Source organism: Arachis hypogaea, chromosome 9 (assembly GCF_003086295.3).
Source record: "Arachis hypogaea cultivar Tifrunner chromosome 9, arahy.Tifrunner.gnm2.J5K5, whole genome shotgun sequence".
In the NCBI taxonomy this organism is placed as follows: Eukaryota; Viridiplantae; Streptophyta; class Magnoliopsida; order Fabales; family Fabaceae; genus Arachis; species Arachis hypogaea.
Genome location: NC_092044.1, coordinates 2261715 through 2280915, shown reverse-complemented (window position 1 = coordinate 2280915; position 19201 = coordinate 2261715). Strand labels below are relative to the sequence as shown.

At 29.0% G+C, this 19201-nt stretch overlaps 1 protein-coding gene and 1 long non-coding RNA gene across 3 annotated transcripts; one reads left to right on the top strand and one right to left on the bottom strand.

Annotated features, from left to right (window-relative positions):
• Positions 1–10488: 10488 nt before the first annotated feature.
• On the top strand, positions 10489–16250 carry LOC112709866 (uncharacterized). Of its 2 annotated transcripts, XM_025761852.2 has the most exons (5): positions 10489–11192; positions 11356–12434; positions 12530–12559; positions 12817–12895; positions 15858–16250. In XM_025761852.2, the coding sequence occupies exons 1-2, from the start codon at positions 11040–11042 to the stop codon at positions 11764–11766; spliced, it is 564 nt and encodes a 187-aa protein (XP_025617637.1). In that variant the 5' UTR covers positions 10489–11039; the 3' UTR covers positions 11767–12434; positions 12530–12559; positions 12817–12895; positions 15858–16250. The 2 variants fall into 2 exon arrangements, 1 of the variants encoding a protein (XP_025617637.1); XR_003156565.3 differs by lacking the exons at positions 10489–11192; positions 11356–12434; positions 12530–12559; positions 12817–12895 and adding an exon at positions 14612–15059.
• A 1110-nt stretch (positions 16251–17360) lies between these two features.
• On the bottom strand, positions 17361–18570 carry LOC112712842 (uncharacterized). Its single transcript, XR_003157922.3, has 2 exons — positions 18384–18570; positions 17361–17705 (listed from the first exon to the last, which is right to left on the bottom strand). It is a non-coding gene; the product is annotated as an uncharacterized lncRNA (long non-coding RNA).
• Between the last annotated feature and the right edge of the window lie 631 nt (positions 18571–19201).

Sequence of the window (19201 nt, the reverse complement as noted above, 5' to 3'; positions counted from 1 at the left end):
ATACCACATTCGTCCAGATTGTTTCAAACCATATAAAGATCTTTGCAATTTAACTGAGTATAACCCTTGCGAATATTCATTGGATGGTTTACATATCTTTAGTCCTTCAAGGACTTTCATATAGATATCCCGATCTAATGAGCCGTATAAATAGGTTGTTACCACATCCATTAAATGCATATGCAGTTTATGATATGCAGATAAACTGGCCAAATAACGCAATGTTATCGCATCCACTACAGGGGAATACGTTTCTTCATAATCTATACCGAGCCTTTGTGAAAATCCTTGTGCTACAAGTCGGGCTTTGTAGCGCACAACTTCATTTTTCTCATTTTGTTTTCTCACAAATACCCATCTGTATCCAACAAATTTTACATCTTCTGGTGTACAGATTACAGGTTCAAAGACTTCACGTTTTGCAAGTGAGTCTAACTCAGCCTTCATGGCTTCTTTCCATTTTGGCCAATCATTCCTTTGTCGACATTCTTTGACTGATCTTGACTCAAGATCCTTACTTTCATGCATGATATTTAATGCCACATTATATGCAAATATTTCATTGACAATTATCTTATTTCTCTCCTGTAAAGACCTAATTTATCGAGATCTCGTCATTTTCACAATTTTCAGGTACATGAACGTCTTCTGGCGTTATATCAGAATTTTGGACAACTGCAGGTGTCATTACAATGTCTTTTTCAACAGGAATAGTATTTACCTCTTTTCTCTTTCGAGGATTTCTATCTTTGGAACCGACAGGCCTGCCACGCTTCTGGCGTGTATTTGCTTCGGTGGCTACTTGTCCTACTGGGACATCAATTCGAATTGGGGCATTTTTTGTCTTGCTACGCTTCTGACGTGAATTTGCTTCAGTGGCTACTTGTCCTACTGGGACATCAATTTGAATTGGGGCATTTTCCGCTGGTATATAGGATTTGGTTATCCTCTTTGTATCGGAAAATGCATCAGGCAATTTATTTGCTATTCTTTGCAAATGTATAATCTTTTGAACTTCTAGTTCACATTACCCTGATCGAGGATCTAAATGCATCAACGATGATGCATTCCAATTAAGTTCCTTTTAAGGAAACTTATTCTCTCCCCCTAATGTTGGAAATTTTGATTCATCAAAATGACAATCCGTAAACCGGGCTTTAAATACATTTCCAGTTTGTATCTCAAGATACCTCACTATAGAGGGAGAATCTTATCCAACATATATCCCTAATTTTCTTTGGGGTCCCATTTTAGTTCGATTAGGTGGTGCAATGGGAACATATATTGTACACCCAAATATTCTTAAATGGGAAACATTTGGCTGCTGGCCAAAAGCTAATTGCATAGGAGAGAACTGATGGTAACTCGTTGACCTCAAACGAATAAGTGCTGCGGCATGTAAAATAGCATGCCCCCAAACTGAAGTTGGGAGATTTGTTCTCATAAGTAAGGGTCTAGCAATTAATTGGAGGCGTTTGATAAGTGATTCTGCTAACCCATTTTGTGTGTGAACATAAGCTACTGGATGTTCAACACTTATTCCATTAGCCATACAATAAGCATCAAATACTTGGGAATTAAATTCACCAGCATTATCAAGACGAATTGCTTTGATTGGATTTTCTGGAAATTGTGCTTTTAATCGGATAATTTAAGCCAGTAATCTCGCAAACGCCAGGTTGCGAGAAGATAATAAGCACACATGTGACCATCTCAAAGATGCGTCTATCAGGACCATAAAATATCTAAAAGATCCACATGGTGGATGAATAGGTCCACATATATCACCTTGAATCCTTTCTAGGAATTTAGGGGACTAAAATCCAATATTTACTGGTGATGGCCTTAAAATTAACTTTCCCTGAGAACATGCAGCACAACAAAATTCACTAGTTTTAAGAATCTTCTGGTTCTTTAGTAAATGTCCATGAGAGTTTTCAATAATTCTCCTCATCATGGTTGTTCCCGGATGACCTAATCTATCATGCCAAGTTATGAATTCATTTGGGCTAGTAAACTTCTTGTTTACAATGACATGTGATTCAATTGCACTAATCTTGGTATAATATAACCCAGATGAAAGTAATGGTAACTTTTCTAATATAATCTTTTTATTTAAATCATGAGTTGTGATACATAAATACTCATGATTTCCCTCATTCGTTGTTTCAATATGATATCCATTTCGGCAAATATCTTTGAAACTCAACAAGTTCCTCAGAGACTTGGTAGATAATAGTGCATTATTTATTACAAATTTTGTTCCTTCGGGAAACAAAATTATAGCTCTTCCGGAGCCTTCTATCACATTGCCTGAGCCAATAATAGTATTAACATATTCTTCTTTTGGCACAAGATGGGTAAATATATAATACTTTTAAGAATAGTGTGCGAACTTGCACTATTCGCAAGGCAAATATCTTCAAGATATGTCCTTGCCATTTTTCTTCAAAACAAATGATAATAATAATAAAATGAGTAGAAGTATATACATAGTAAAATTATTCACATGAATACTTAACAAATACATACACATATCAAACTATTCCATCATTGATCAAATAGCCAATATTTCCTTCAGAATCCTTAAAGAAATTAAATACATCATAATGAGTGGTGAAATTTTCATCATTTGAAACAAAATTTGTTTCCTTTCCTTTGTCATCCTTTTTCAAGGATGTTTGATAAAAATCAACTAGGTGCCTTGGGGTACGACAGGTATGTGACCAATTGCCCTTTCCACCACAACGGAAAGACTTATCCTCTGTTGATTTATTTTACCCAATATTTCTTTCTTTATCCCACTTCTGGTGAGATCCTCTCTTGTGAACATAATTCATTTTCCTTCCATAAATTTTCTTGCTACCAAAGCCTTGCTATTTACCTCTTCTGGGGTTATGATTTGCCGCATTTGCTTCAGGAAATGGGGCGGCGCCAGCTGGGCGCGCTTTATGATTTTTTTAAGAGTAACTCATTGTTGCGCTCAACAACAAGAAGGCAAGAAATTAGCTCAAAAAAATTTTAAATCATTTTTCTCGATTGCTACTGCAGGAGCACATTCGAGGCATGGAAGGTCGAAAAAGTTTTCTCTAACATATCGGGCTTGAGGAAGTATCACATGATTGTACCTTTCTTCAAGATCTTTCCACAGATCTGCAGGATCTTTTAATGTGGGATATTCATTTTTCAATCATACGTCAAGATGATGAATCATAGCTTTGGCTTTATCCTTTTGGGATGTATTATTTTTAGTCTTAATAGTATCTCCAAGATCCATTGAATCAAGATGGATTTTGGTATATAGTATCTATGATAAATAATTGTTTTCAAATATATCAAAAGCATTATATTCAAGATGAAAGAGTTTCGACATAATAAAAATTTGTTACCTGAAGTCTTCCCAAAATTTCGTTAGAGTTTCTTGCTGATAACGTGTTATAAAATAACTAAATAGATAAGGAAGAAGTAACAAAGATAAAATATAAAATATAATTAGATAACTCTAGAATTACTATTCACCATAATTACTATAACAATATGATTAATATATTAATATTGTAGTAAAGAATATAAGAGAAGGAGAATAGTATAAGAAAGAGAGAGTGAAGAATGTTTGTATTGGTGTGTCCATATCATGCATTAAGGTTGTCTATTTATACATACAAGGAGGCTACTATTTTCTATTGTCATTAAATGTAAGGACTTTGATAATGTAGTCATCCATTTCATCCTTATAGCAACAATTACATGTGCTTTATTATTTTTGTTGGTAGATCGTTCCATATGGATGAATCAAAAACTTTGTTCGGGTGGTTATCACGAACGCTTTACATGACTTTGCCGCTTCACCAATTGAGGAGTACCCCCTTTTCTCTATTCTCAATAACTTGTTCGACATACCGTTTTTTTAGGAGAGAAAGAAATGTTCTTTACAAATCAAGCTTATTAGGCATTTTGTCTTTTCTAATTTTCTAGTCCACATGAAAAAATAAGCACAATGCCTACAAATCTAGTTAAATCACTAAAATAGTAGAAATAACTAAAATAGAAATAAATTTCTAACTAACCACAAAATTCAACTTTAAAAAAAAAATTCATAAACTCCTAAAAAAAACCTTCTAACTAATTACACATCTTTTATTCGATTTTTTCTTAATCTGATTTCAATTGAAATTTATTTAAACAAATTTGTTCTCCTATAATTTTAGAAAGACTGCACACTAAAAAAATACAAAATTAAATAAATAACTCCCCTCTTTTATATACAAATTCACTTAAATACACCACATTATATATACATACATAAAACTAAAATACAATTATACTTATATATAATTAAAACACAAATTTCTGACAAAATTATTACTACTTCTACATCAAAATATCATCAATTATACTTATATTTAATTAATTATTATTTTCATATTTGTATTCAGTTTTATTTTTAATATCAAATTATAATTTACTATAACATTTTTCTTAACTTCATTTATAACTATGTTTAAATTAAAATAATCAAAATTATTTCGTTTAAATGCTATCACAACGTTACTAAATGTGGCATTTCATACCTGCTCCATTCTTTCTTTCAATTATTTATGGTAACTTTTAATAATTTTTCTTTTCATTTTGCTTTTATTCACTTTTATTTTCATCCACATCTCTAATTAAACTACTCTTCTTTTCATATTACTTTTTTTTTCTGGTATTATCATATTACTTCTTTTTATTATATTTTTCTATCAAAATTATCTAACACAATTTATCTATATGATCCTAACAGCATCGTTAATTTTTTGTTTTCATTGTCCAAGTTCTGTATTTTTTTCATCTAAATTTTCTACTTCAAATGTGTACTTTTTAATTTTTTTTAGTTTTACTTTCTATTTTTTTTTTAAAATTCAGCCTAACCTTACGGCCGTAATCATTACATTTTTAATTACCATTAACTCGTTAACCTCCAATAGAAACTATAACACTCTATCACGTACTATTTTATGGATACTTGTCTGTCAATCTCTCAGAACAACAAAACATTTATGAGGAGTGCTACGGTGATGATATGAGAAATTTTCTTCTCATGCTGAAAGAAGGTGGAATGCAGGATTATTGGACGCGTGTATTAATGTTCCCCAAGACAAGACATATGTAACGGAAGCAGAGAGACAACAGGCTTTTAGTTGTGATAGTGATTAGTAAGTAAGGTAGTAAATTATGTTAATTAATATGGTTAAGTATTTGGGCCAATTTGATTTGAAGCCCAAAGTGTTTTTTTGAAGCTGTATTTTTGGATGAAGAAAAATTCTGTATTCCTGTTTGGGCTTAGTCTCACCAATAATAATAATAACAATAATAATAAAAAAGAGAAATAATTTGTTTAAATTATTATCAAAAAGTTAATATGACAAAATTTAACTTTTGTTCAACCTTTTCTTATGTTATTTTTATTTTTTTAATTTACAGTTTATAAGTACTTTATTATTTAATTAATGAAAAAAAAAATTATTTCATGAGAACTCATCTTTTGTATAATCCTAAAGAAGAGACCAACAAATCAGTTTAAAAATTAATATAAAAATGATAACTTAAATAATAAAGACTTAATACTCAAATTTTTAAATACAACAATAAACTGTATACATATTGAAGTACAAATATAACATATATGTTTAGAAAAATTAAAGAAGACAAAAATTATTATTTATTTCTCATAAATACTCCGAATTTATCTGTTTTATGTATTTTATGCATATATTTATATTTATCTTCTAAATATTTATACAAATTATATTTGTATGTAAAAATTTTAATATTAAATAATTTTATTTAGAATTTTATTTTAACCTTATTGTTTAAATTATTATATTGGACTCTTCCCTAACATGATACAAAACTTAATTTTTCGTAAAAATAATTTGTTTTGTTATTACTTAAATAATAACTGCGTAATGAATTGTAAATTTAAAAAATAATAACATTATTAAAAATACAGTAATAAACATGACATGTTGTTATCTTAAATTGGTATTACTAAATTTAATGATATATGTATCTTTAAAAAAATTTTGGTATCATAGATAATATGTTAACTTGGTTAGAGAACAAAATTTAATTTTATATTTATATGTTCATGGTTTTAAATATATTTTTAATCAATTACAATACATTTATTTTGTTACATTACATTTTACATATGATTATATATTCCATCATGTAATTAAATAAAAACACATTTTTAAATAAAGAATTTAACAACTCAACTAACTACTAACGACGTTCATGTTTGTATGGAGTGATTCATCTGTCATAACCAAAAAAGGGGATTCACTAAGAGGACAAGAAATAGGAATGAACTCGGCCCTGTCTAGTCTGCGAAGAACGACGAAAATACAAGTCATACGAATTCGATGAGACGTTAAATACTGATGAAAGAGATCGCTTCAGAACGTGCTTCAATTAACGTAGTAGAATTTAAACATTTTAAAAATTTATACAATTACCCATCCGAAATTATAAATTACAAAATAACTCAACTGTAGCTGACATAATTACCAGTTAAAATATGACACATTTTTGACAAAAACTTATGTTCATATACTGACCCAATAATAAAGGCCCAAGTCCAAAACAAAGGCCTAGTTCAGAAGATTGAGCCTTTCTACGCCCCGACCTGGTGTCAAGAAGTAGGTGCGGGCTAAGATATGTCTTCCGCAAGTCGGGCACGAGATTAGCTAGCAGATAGACACTCATTCAAATGAGTTACCGCTTCAATCTCTTAGCCATGTTTTAAACAATATGCATAACGTCCCATAATTTTGATGGTTATTCCTTACACTCATTCTGCCACAACCCTAACTCAAATTTTGGGAGACATCTGAGAAAAAGATAGTAGCCAACAAAGATACAGAGAAGGCAAGAAATCGAATTTACCTTTCCGCGCAAAGCAGAAAATTTCAAACGGCAATTTCTCAAATTCTCACGCTTGGATCATGTCGAAGGTTAAACATGAAGTTGCTATCATCTTGGTCTTCATTATGGTCGGTGGAGATGTTCATTGGAGAATTTCATGGACAGAAATTGCCCTCACAAGATCAAAATTAGGTTTCTCATTTTCTAGACAGAGTGACAACCTTGGAACAGCAGTTTCTCATTCTTTAACCGTTCGATCCACGTGGAATTTGAGATCTAGATTCTTGATGTCTTGTTCTTTATTCTGAACAGTGAAGATTTTAATTGGAGATCCGTAGAGGGAGAAATTGGCTTCGCCATCATCTTTCTTTTTTGAGTATATTTCATGTTCTTGCTTCTTCTTCCTGAGCTTTGGTGCTTTCATGTTTTGGATGCTTATATGCACATGTTTGTGCTTTGTTTGAGACTTTCTTGTATCTCATTCCATTATAGTGGAGCAATTTCATCGGTCTGGACGACCCGTGATTTTGACATCTCGCATTGACGGGGTTTTCTACCTTAAAATTTTGCTGTCTTCTTCTAATTGCTTTACTTCCTATATGTGCTTCTTATAGCTGCTGCCATGTCGTGTCGTGAGTGCTTTTGATGAGTACTCTTGCTAATTTTATTTTCTTTACTATTTTAGATTCTAATTTTTTACTAATTATGTCTTCATTATAATTTGTTATAACTAATTCTTTATTTAATTTATCATTTTCAATGGGAACAATAATACATATTATAACATATTAGAATAATAAACAATGCAGACAATTTATAATAATAAATTTTACAATGGCAAACAAAAAAATACTCTATAATTTTATTAGTAATCTTAGTATTCTTTTATTTATTATTAATTATTACTTATGATTCCATTGTTATGTATGATTAGTTTTTAATAATAACATCTACAGCTCATATTACAATATAATTCATATTACAATATAATTAAAATAACAAAAGTAATTAAACAACTAAAATATACAAAAAAACTAAAATTTCAAAGATATTAAAATTTTTGAAATGACTTGAAACAAATATGATAATTCTCTTGAAAAAAACCGATAATGAAACAAATATGAAAACTCTTTTGGAAATCACTTATGCGTTTAGAAAAAAAGGATTGGCAAAGATTAAAAGACAGCGTTGGAAGAACTTCAACGCACTTCTAAAAAATAATAACTTGGTATATTATTTATCCTATGGAGCAAGCTTGGCTGACAAGCCCACGCTTTTAAACTCAAAATACTACGACTAAATTTTTTAATTCATTTAATCTCAAAATTAAAAATAATTAAACTAAAAGAAATAAATATCTAAACAAATGTTCTTTTTTACAAATACATAAACATATTAAATTTTTTTATTCCAAAGAAAAAAATTTCAGAACTAAATAACATCGACTTTACAACCACATAGACCAATGAAAAACATCTTCTCTCTCTGTATCCTAAATTCTTAATTTCATACCTATCTTCTCCCTTTTATTATTATCATTATTATTATTATCATTATTATTATTATTATTTATTTTCTTTGATTTTATATTTTTATTGGTTATAACTACGATAGTATTTTCATGATCCAATTTTGGGTTCATGTCCAAAAAACATATTTCAAGGCCCAAACCATCAAACAAAAACTGTCACTGTGATACCTATCATATTTATTTTATTTTTGTTCCATACCATAACAAAAACAATGACATCAAATATTTATTGGATCCACAAAAAAAGGCCCAATAACATATTTGACATCATTAACACAACATTATTTTCTCGTAACCAAATTTTCAGCATACGTCACTATCAACTTTAACGCAGAAATTGTCGCCACTTGGGAGACATCAGTGCCACGCATCCTTTCCTTCTCCTTGCCACACATTTTCAGCACCGGCAGAAAAAACTTCTCTTAATCACCGTAGCACTGGCCGTAATCTTAACAAATAAATCACAAAAGCATATATATAAGAGTCTAAAATAAAATAAGTAAAGTTAATCAATAAAAGTTAACGAACTATTTAAAAAAATGTGTTCGAAAATCTCTGAACCCTACCTGCTAAACCCTAAACTCTAAAGAGTCAACAATAAACTCTGAATCTTAACTCCGAATCCCAAATTCTTATATCCTAACTCAAATCTTATACTATAAACTCAAAATTACAAACGTAAATAAAAAATACTAAATAAATAATCCTTAACCATAAATACTGATTCATAACTTCTAAATCATATATCACACTTTCTAATGTATCAACAATAAATACTAACTTTTTAACACTAAATCTTAGTTAATATCATACACAGTTAAATATTAATAAAAATATTTTATATCACTATTTTAATTAAAATATTAAAACTTTAACATTCATTGTATACAATCCTTTAAATTAAATTTTTAATACCAAAACCTAATATTTTAAAATGTCAAATCTAATATTGTAATAAGTAAACGACTTTCTATTTTTTATGCAAAGATAACTTTATTTCAAAGGGTTTATTAAATAATTTCAAGTTAACCCAAACTCTTTTTCTATTCTTTAGCACTCATAAGACCATTTATAAATGCACATCTATAATTTTTACAAAATTCCACTCTTTTTTTTTTTACTATGCAAATTAAATTATGTGAATTGACTGTGACCCGTTAACAAACAATAGTCTTCCGTTAACAAAAAACGACAATCGCCTTATTTTTTTCCTCTTTTATCCAACCAAAAAAACAAGTGACTCCCATGTAACCTTCATACCAAAAAGCCCAAAATCATAATTACTTTCATTAACACATAATTTCTCATCTAATTTTTTTCACAACTTCCAACACCTGCGACAACTCCTGCGAAAAGATCAGGACTCTTCCAGATGTTGTTTGCGTATTTGAATACACTACTACCACACGTCACCCATCCAGCTGGTCCACGCCATCTCATCACCTGCTGAAAAAAAATCGTTTCATCACAGTAGCAACGGCCAACATTTATATGTGTAAAAATAATCCACACTTCTACATCAAAAAATTTACCTAATTTTAATTATAAAAAATATATAAAATATATATTAATTAAAATTCACTATTAAAATTACTAAAAGGTCAATTTTGTATTCTAGAAATATATAAAAAATTTCTTTTATTTTTTAGAAGAAAAATAAAAAATTAACTATTTTTGCATGAGATAGAGTATCAATTTTAGCTAATATTTTTTTCTTAGAACTACTACTTTTTTTCCTAAATAGAATGCAATAAGTCCGATTTTTTATTTTGGTACTATATAACGGTGTGTGAAACACATACATATATTAGTCCTGTTTGTATTTTATTATAGGTTATTTAATAAATATTAAGCTTGATTTGTTAACAACGTAAGATTTGATTAAACATAAATTGTTAAATGGTCTGATATTTAAAAAAAATAAACAAATAAAATTAAAGATGTTAAAAAATAAAAAATATATATGTAATTAAAAAAAAAAGTAGTTTAGCCATCAACGAACACACACCGACTCTCTTCAGCAACTGGAAAAAAAGAGGAGGGAAAGAAATATGGCAATACTTTCGTTTTCGTCGTCGTTAGAAGCAGATATTTCTGTACCCTCGCTCTTGTCCACCGTGGCCGTCGTCTCGGCCACTGCCACAACCTTGTTCTTAATCTGCAAGTCTCGCCTCATGCGCCTCTACTCCCACGAAAATAACCTCATAAGACTCCATCATGAACAACCTAAAAACAATTCGACTGGCAAGATTCTATTTGTTTCCAAAATCGGAACCTCAAAAGCCCTAGCTTCGTGCCTCTGCGATTTGTTCAAGTCGATCGACGTCGTTACGGAGCTCGTAGATGCCAGGGATTACGTGCCCGAAGCCCTACCCAAGGAGAACCTTGTCGTCCTCGTTGCTTCAACTTCGGAAGTTTGGAACGAATTGCTCGGACAAGATTTCATCTTAACTGACAACCGTTCTCGCGGAGCACGGATGTTCTCCCGTTCGATCTACAGGTACGCGAAGGGCTGTAAGTTGGATCGTTAGTTGTGAATGCTAACGGTTTCAGTGCGTTTGTCGCCGGCAAAGGGGCTTCTGAAGATGACACGAATTTGATGGCTAAGGCTGCCAATCAAATTAGGGATTTGGGGGACACTGTTGAATTGAACGCGGATTTTGACAGCTGGTGGGGAAGTGTTGTTGGGGTTTTGCAAGGTGCTGTTTCGGGAGGTGCTGCTGACGCCATGTGCGGGGAATCTGATCCTGAGGTCGGTTTCTGCATCCTCTTATCCTTATAAACTTAACTGGATAAGTATGACGATTCAATTTATCATCAACACACTGCAGAGCTTTCTATTTAATAGTTAATTGCTGTAAACTTATGGTGATTTGATTCTGTCGTAGATAATATGATTGTTTCCCTAATTCCAGGATGTTGGTTCTTCTGATCCAAAGCTATCCATGACGCAGAGCTTATACCTGTTTGTGGAAAATACAGATCTTGATTTAGAGTATGTTGGGATAACAACCATCAGGCGCAGGATGTTAACTATAACTGAGGCCAACTTTATTAAGAATGGCACTGTTGATCTTGAAGATGGAGGTCATGTAACTGCCGAATGGCCTGTTAGAGATGGTCTATTGGTCGATTATCCATTACCAGATGGTCAAGGATTTTGTTCTGTCGGTCACAGCTTCTTCTTTGCTGGTGGTAACCTGTGTGTTGTTGACCCAAAATTGTGTTTGGATTTGGATGATTATTACCCCTCAAGGATGTGTTGCCTCAAGTATGAGGGTTCTAATTGGAGTTGGAAGTTTTGTGGAAGCATGTTCTGCGACTGATTTAGACCCTTAGTAGTCCCCTGTGATGGCAAATTGTACATCTTTGGGGGTACTAAAGATGCAGATTGCTGGGTTGATATTTACAGCCTAAAATCAGGTCTATGGGAAACAAGGGAAGTGCCCGAAAGTGCTCTCTTGCCATATTGGAGGGACCCTTACTCTTACTTTCTGTGGGAGGACAGCACCAAGCCTCACAAGAAGACCCACATTGTATTGTATTCTTCTCGTGGTAAACATCAAGGGCTCATGTCATATGACGTCAAGGCTAACAATTGGGAATACCTTGATTGTAATTTTCCGCCAGTTCCTAGATTATGTCCAAGGAAACTTGTTCGTTTGGGATGCAGTCATTATCTTCTGATTGTTGACTTCGCTCCAATGTGGCATATTTATGATTTATCTGAGATGAAGGTTGTGGAAACGGTGGGGGTGCATGGTTTGAAAAAGACCGCAGAAGTAACGAGTATTTTTTGTTGCCACAACACTAGCGATGAAAGTTTGATTTATATGTTCATGGAACCTGGAAATGTTTTCGAGGGAGAGCCATCTACTAACTCTGGTTCTGGGGTTGTTTCTTATGCCAGAGTCAAGCTCCAACTCAAAACTTTTTCTGCCAAGATTGAATCCAAGGGTAATCTTAACGTTGGTAATTTGGTAAAACTTTATATGTGAGTATGTCCCGCATTCTCTCTCTCTTTAAACTTCTTGACCATATTCATTGAGCTTTGATATTTACTGCTTTATCTCTGTGGACACTGGACAGGTTTGCTGTTGCAGATGAAGACCAATAATTGTAAGAAATTCTTTGTTTAAGACGTTGAAATTAAAGAAGAATATTTGCACAGTATTGTAAAATTGAAAACTCCCAAATCCTGAAAGAAAAATTACACCTTGAATGGCTATTATTTTTTAAAATTTTAACTAATGTATATACCCACCATAAAATTGTCAGAATCTAGCAACAAATAAATGTATATTCAACAAAATTAATGCTATCCAATTTTATTGAAAATGTGCTTAAATTTAATGATAATCATTATTTTTGTTAAGGTTTAACAACAGCAGTATAAGATCTCGAATCTGTGAAGCATTACTGTTCCTGCACAAGAATTTGATGACAAAATAAAAGGTATGGTGCACTGCTTCATCCATGATAGACCAAAATCACAAAACTGTAAAGAGAAAAAACACGAAAGAAAAAGAAATTAGTGGAATGCAATCATACAACATAATTTTTAAGATACAAGTTTTGATAACCATTTAGTTTTTGTTTTATTCTCTAATTTGTGACATAATTTTTAATAAAAATGTTTAAATGAAAATAACTTACAGACATTTTATAATAAATAAGAAATAAATAAAGCTTTCCTAACCATAATAGTGATGCCTCTCCTGAGGTATAAAGACAAAAGGTTCTAAAAGGTCAAAAAAAATATATTTTATAATTAGAAATGATAATTTACTAAAAAAAATAATAACAATGCCTAAAGTCATCAACTTTTCATATAAATGCTAAGCAATTATTCCAATCTTATTCCTTATTATACATTTATAACCTTTCAAAACTTCTCTAGGTTTCATTAAACTTATAGTTATTATTAAATGAATTTAGTTAATTTGTATCCTAAAAATACATGCTAATAATATTATAAAATAAAAAAATTTAATATAAAACGTTTAAGTTTTTAATACATTTATTTTATATTTAATTATTAAAAAATTTAAAACTTTCACTAATAATAATTTTAACATGTGTCCTTAAAATATAAGTTAGCTAAATTCTTATTAATTTAATTAAACATAACTTCGTTAACTTCTCATAAATACTAAAGTCATAACGATATACATGCACACACTCTCGTAACCTTTCATAAATATCAAGTGTTATATGAATGTCAGTTTCATGCATACATTTTATTTAATTCCAAAAAGTACTTATTTGAGGGGAAAAAAAGGCAATTTTAAGGATTTTATTCTTAGTAAATGGCGTGTGAGAGAGTAATAAATATTAAGGAAAATGATTAGAGATAAGATTGTATAATTAATTTAATTTGTCTATTTATGCGTCTCTTTCTATTAAATTAAGTTTTTGAAAAAAATAATTTTATACTATGGTATTAAAATTTGTATAACTGAAAATTTAGAGTTTAATTATTATTATTTCCCCAAAAAAAGAAACATAAAAAAAAAAGAAAGTTGGTATAAAAAAATTTTCGCAAATTCAGAAAATACTCTTACATACATAAAGAGTATGTTAGAAATATATTCATGCATGAAGAGCTTTTATCAACTTAAATATTTTAAAAAAATTAATTTCATAACAAAAGCAAGATGTTTTAAGTTATTTTTTTAATCCATGTACAAAATCATAGTTAGATATATTTATTTGAGACTGTTAAAGATATAATCATTAATATTATCTCTTTTTATTAGTTTAAATATTTAGAATGAATGATTTTATGATATAGTATTAGAATTTTATATCTATCATTTGTGTTTGTTTATTATCTGAAAATAATAAAAATACAAACACAAATGTGCGCATAAATATAGATATAGATGCACATAAATAGATTAGTCTATTTAGTTGTTAAAATACTAATAAAAAATATAAATACATTTATCATCTAAAACAAATTTTACACTTAATAAACATATTAGAGATATTATATATTTATAAGAGGACATAATAGAATATAATAATCATATAATAACTCACGTACCTCTTCTTGTTAATTTAAATTTTTTAAATACTTATAACATCTGAAGTGTAGTACAAGTCTTTTAAGTGATCATGATTTATTTCATTTAAGAAAATATATATTTTTTTGTAATATTATTTTTAGTATTTTTTGTTTTTTAGGATTTTATATGAAAATATTAAAAATAATAATTTCACTTTTTTGTTTTTGTTATTTACTTTACAAAATCCTGCAAGTAAAAGAGTTTGATACTAAAAACAGAGTAAATGATTATAGAACTAATTTAAACTTTGTTCCTCTTAATCTCATAAGATACAAATTAAAATTTTGCGTGCTTGTGTGTATGATATAGTATATGGGCCATCGCTAATATATAAAATAAATAAAAATCAATGAAGTTAAAAATGTTTAGACATTGTACAATGAATGTCCACTTATATAGTTATATATACCCTTTAACTTCATGAAATTTCATACACAATAACAGAGACATTATCACAATTAATAGTCAATCGCATCGAATTAACTTGTTAAAAAAGATGGCTAAGATAACTTCGGGATGCATTTTCTTCTTTGTCATCTCGGTTTCAGGTTTTCCATTTCTTCATATCTCATCTCATTTAATTTGGACCGTCCTTTTTGGAGTGTATGGTAGAAATTCAGGTGCAGTCAACTTCACGTAAAATTAATAACTAAAAGATGAAAATTTAGTCAAATCAGTCAATTCATTTAACGACTCTCAATTATCAACTTCACGTGAAGTTGACTGCAACTGAGTTTTCACCATTATTCATGCTACATGTTCTACAGTGAGATATAATGTTTTGCTAGATCAAATATAGAAGGCTGAATAACATTTAAAAAAAAAAACATAATTTAATTAGCTACAACAATGAGCTTTTTAAGAATAGGTTACCCATATGTGATGAAGTGAACTCGTCAAATTTAGTAGAATTTTCTTTTGATTCTAACTTCACATAGTAACCTCAAGAACATTCGAATTTTCTTTTTAACCTAGATACGATTTCATTAAAAAAAAAAAAAACCCAATTTAAAAATTTGATTAAAAATGATAAAGAGACCAATTTGTCATAGTAAAAATAATTCTTGAAGATTTCTAGACTAATAAAAAGTTGTTGAAATTAAAATATTCAATTTCAAATTCTTTAAAAATTAATTTAAATACTTATTTATTTTTTATTGACATTATATATAAAAACACTTCAATTGATGAGGTGTGTTTTGTTATATTGGTTTTTAAAACATCATAATATAATATTAGTTTACTTTTGAGTATATGTAGTAAGTATAGGTTTTAATTTATGCATGCAAATTTCTGTGAAAGGTACATTCCTTAATTACTATTAGATTTGTTTTAATGTTGTGTAGTTATGTTGACAAGTGAAGTGTTAATTGGAGCCAAGTGTCAAGCAATTTCCGATAAGCAAGTAGAGTGCAAAAGCAACTCTCATAACTATGAATGCAACCAGGAATGCATAGACAAACATGGTTTCAAGGCCTATGGAGATTGCTATAATAATTCCCTTTGTGTATGCACCTTCAATTGTCCCTCTAATAATTAGTTTGTAGAATTTTCATATACCACTACATATTATTAGAATAATTTTGTAATAAAAACGAGATTGGTTAAAAACTCTGAAAGTAGCACTATACATGAAGGTTATAGGATGACGCTAATAACTTCTACATAAAGGTTAGCATACTATATATACATGTGTGTATGTGAAATAATTTTATTAATAAATATATGAAATTATTTTATTTGCTTTATAGAAATTAAAATTAAAATTAAAATGTATGTAAAGTCATGTTTTAATTTTTTCCGTACGGTACGTATCATTTGAAGAAGCCAGTGGTGAATTTGATTGAAAATATATAGTATAGTCTTTTTACTATTAGATTATCAAAGCATTAAATTCATATCATAAAGAAAAATAATTTGGATTATAGTAATAGTAAATATTTTTAGTTATTTTTCAATTCCATGAAATTAGTATGTAAAATTATAATTCTAATTTCATATACTACTCCAAACATAATATTAGAAATAGAGAATTATTCAAATAAAAACACCTAAAATATTTTTTTTAAATATTTTTTAATAATTAAAATTTAACATATACAATTAATTAAACCGTGTTATTTTTGTTATAATTAGATCAGACAAATTGATTTGGCCAAAAATTGATAAACTAAATCTTAAGCTGATCTAAATTAATGTTTTTTTTATAGAAAATGACTATAATATCTCTATTATAAAAAATGACTAAAATACTCTATTATAGAAAATGACTAAAATATATTAATTTAAATCGATTCAAGATTTAGTTCATCAATTTTTAGCAAAATTAATTTGCCTGATCTAATTTTGACAAAAATAACATGATTTAATCAGTTATTATATGTATTGAATTTTAATTATTAAAAATATCTTTAAAAAAAAAACATGTTTTAGGCACTTTTTATCAGAGTGGCTTCCTTAAAAATATAATCATTTATGTGTTTTCTCTTATCAGTTTAAATTTTTAAAAGAAATAGTTTTATAATATGTTTTCATAATTTTTATAACCGAAAAGTTTAGAATTCGATCATTGTTGAATCTCCAAAAAAAAAATTTACTATATGATAAATTAAAAACAAAAGTCTTTTGCAAAAATTTAAACAATTCCAAAAGAAATTTTTAACTTGTTCGAAAGAACATATTAAAAATATAATATTAATGTGTCTCTTTTCATTAATTTAAATTAAAAAAAATGATTTCATGATCTATAAAAATCGGAATTAACTAATAAGGAGCACAATTCCAATTTCGAAAGCCAATTTCATGTTCAATACGTCAAATGGGCACTAATGAGAATAACTAAAATCTCATTTACAACAATAATGATTTTATTATTCTTCCGATAGAATTTCACTACGATACATATGCTTTGAAAGAGAATTATTCAAATATATTATATCTAATCTTTCATATGTTTTTTCTTAATGCCCCATAGGCAGTTCTAAGCATCAACATAACTAATCAATTACCAGAACATGTGTAGTAGCAAATACAACTTGATTTTTCGCAAAAACCATAGGAATCAAAGCCATGCTTCCAAACACAATTCCTCTTACAAGGTAGATAACCAACTTCTTTGCAACCTTCCACATCCCTCCATGATTCTTTGCATGCCGTAGCCATTACTTTAGCCACTTGATTTGTGATCAACATGCCTGCAAAATAATCAAACAAATAAAAGCTAAAGTTCTTTTCTTTATTTTATCTAAAATCTTAAATTTTCATTCGAGTCCCGTTAGGGAGACAATAGCTTATTTATACAATGTGTACAATAGGTTATATGAGTTACAAAATGAACATCCCTCATATTATCTAGAATAACCATCCGAGTACTAGGGATAATAAACATCTTTCCAAAAGAGAGCAGGTTAAAAATATAACCGTTCATTTGCTTATTCTTATCGGTTTAAATTTTCAAAAAAATAATATCATAACACAACATTAAATTTTGTATATTTTTTGTGTATTAGTTTGTTGGATGGTAAGAACACAAGATAAAAATGGGAGATAAATTTTTTTTAATAACAATAAAAATAATTATTAATATATTTATTGATATTTAAACAGTATAATAATCATTTTATATTTTGTTGTTAAACAAATTTTAGCGATAATTATAACAATCACCAATATAAGCATTTTTAATGATCACAAAAGTTTTATAACTGGTAATTATAAAATATAATAATGGCAAATAAATAATAGTAAGTAAAAAAGAATGAACTAACCAAAAGAATGATTATATATAATGTAATTGCCATTAAAATTTCTCATTAAAAATAATTTTTCTTTTAGTGGGAGGGGAAATAATGCGTAGGTGAAGAATGATGAACCTGAAATCAAAAGGAAAAGTGAGAAAATGTTCCCTAAAGTTAACTTGATGGCCATCTTTCTGATGAGCAAAATGGAAAAGTTACTCAGTTCAATAGCTCTTTTCCGATCCTATGGAACAATTTAGAGGAATTGAATATAAATAGGCAGAGAGAGCATCTTTTTCATTATTTTCAATAATTGAGTCAAATTTTTATTTCATTTCTAATGTTTGAAATATTTTAATTTTGTTCTAAAAATTTTTAATATACTCAATGTTATCTAATCGCACGTAATTTATTTATTAGTTAATAAATTTAATCCATATATATATATTATTAAAGATAGAGAGATTCGAACTCACGACTTCTAGATGACCATAAAAATATTATATCATTTGAGTTATAGATTATTGACTTAATTCTAATATATTAATAACATAAATAAATTTTATTTTATTTTATATATAGACACTGAATTAGATTATCATATCGATAGAATTTTTTTTTTTGCGGTAACTTTTTAAATAGTATAAAAATTAATTATATAATATATAAATATTTTATATCATTATTACATTAAAATTAATTTTTAATTATTAATGATCACATGGATAGCTCCATACACAATGAGGATAACTACACTCTGAAGAAGATGTGGAGCCATACTTCTTGGTGCAGTTCTCTTGACACTGTTTTTTTGCACGGATGTGATTGTTCAATCCACAATTCACGACACGTCATCGCTTTGCTCACTTGAATAGTTGTTGACATAGCTGCAAAATATTAAAGCAGAGTTATTAATAAAACATAGGATATTTTGATTTAGAACATCAAGTTTC

Bases quoted from the DNA above. Each gene is read 5' to 3' on its own strand.
- LOC112709866 (XM_025761852.2), top strand. From the start codon at position 11,040: ATGGCTAAGGCTGCCAATCAAATTAGGGATTTGGGGGACACTGTTGAA. The intron at 11,193-11,355 runs GTCGGTTTCTGC...CCCTAATTCCAG, and splicing joins GCGGGGAATCTGATCCTGAG to GATGTTGGTTCTTCTGATCC.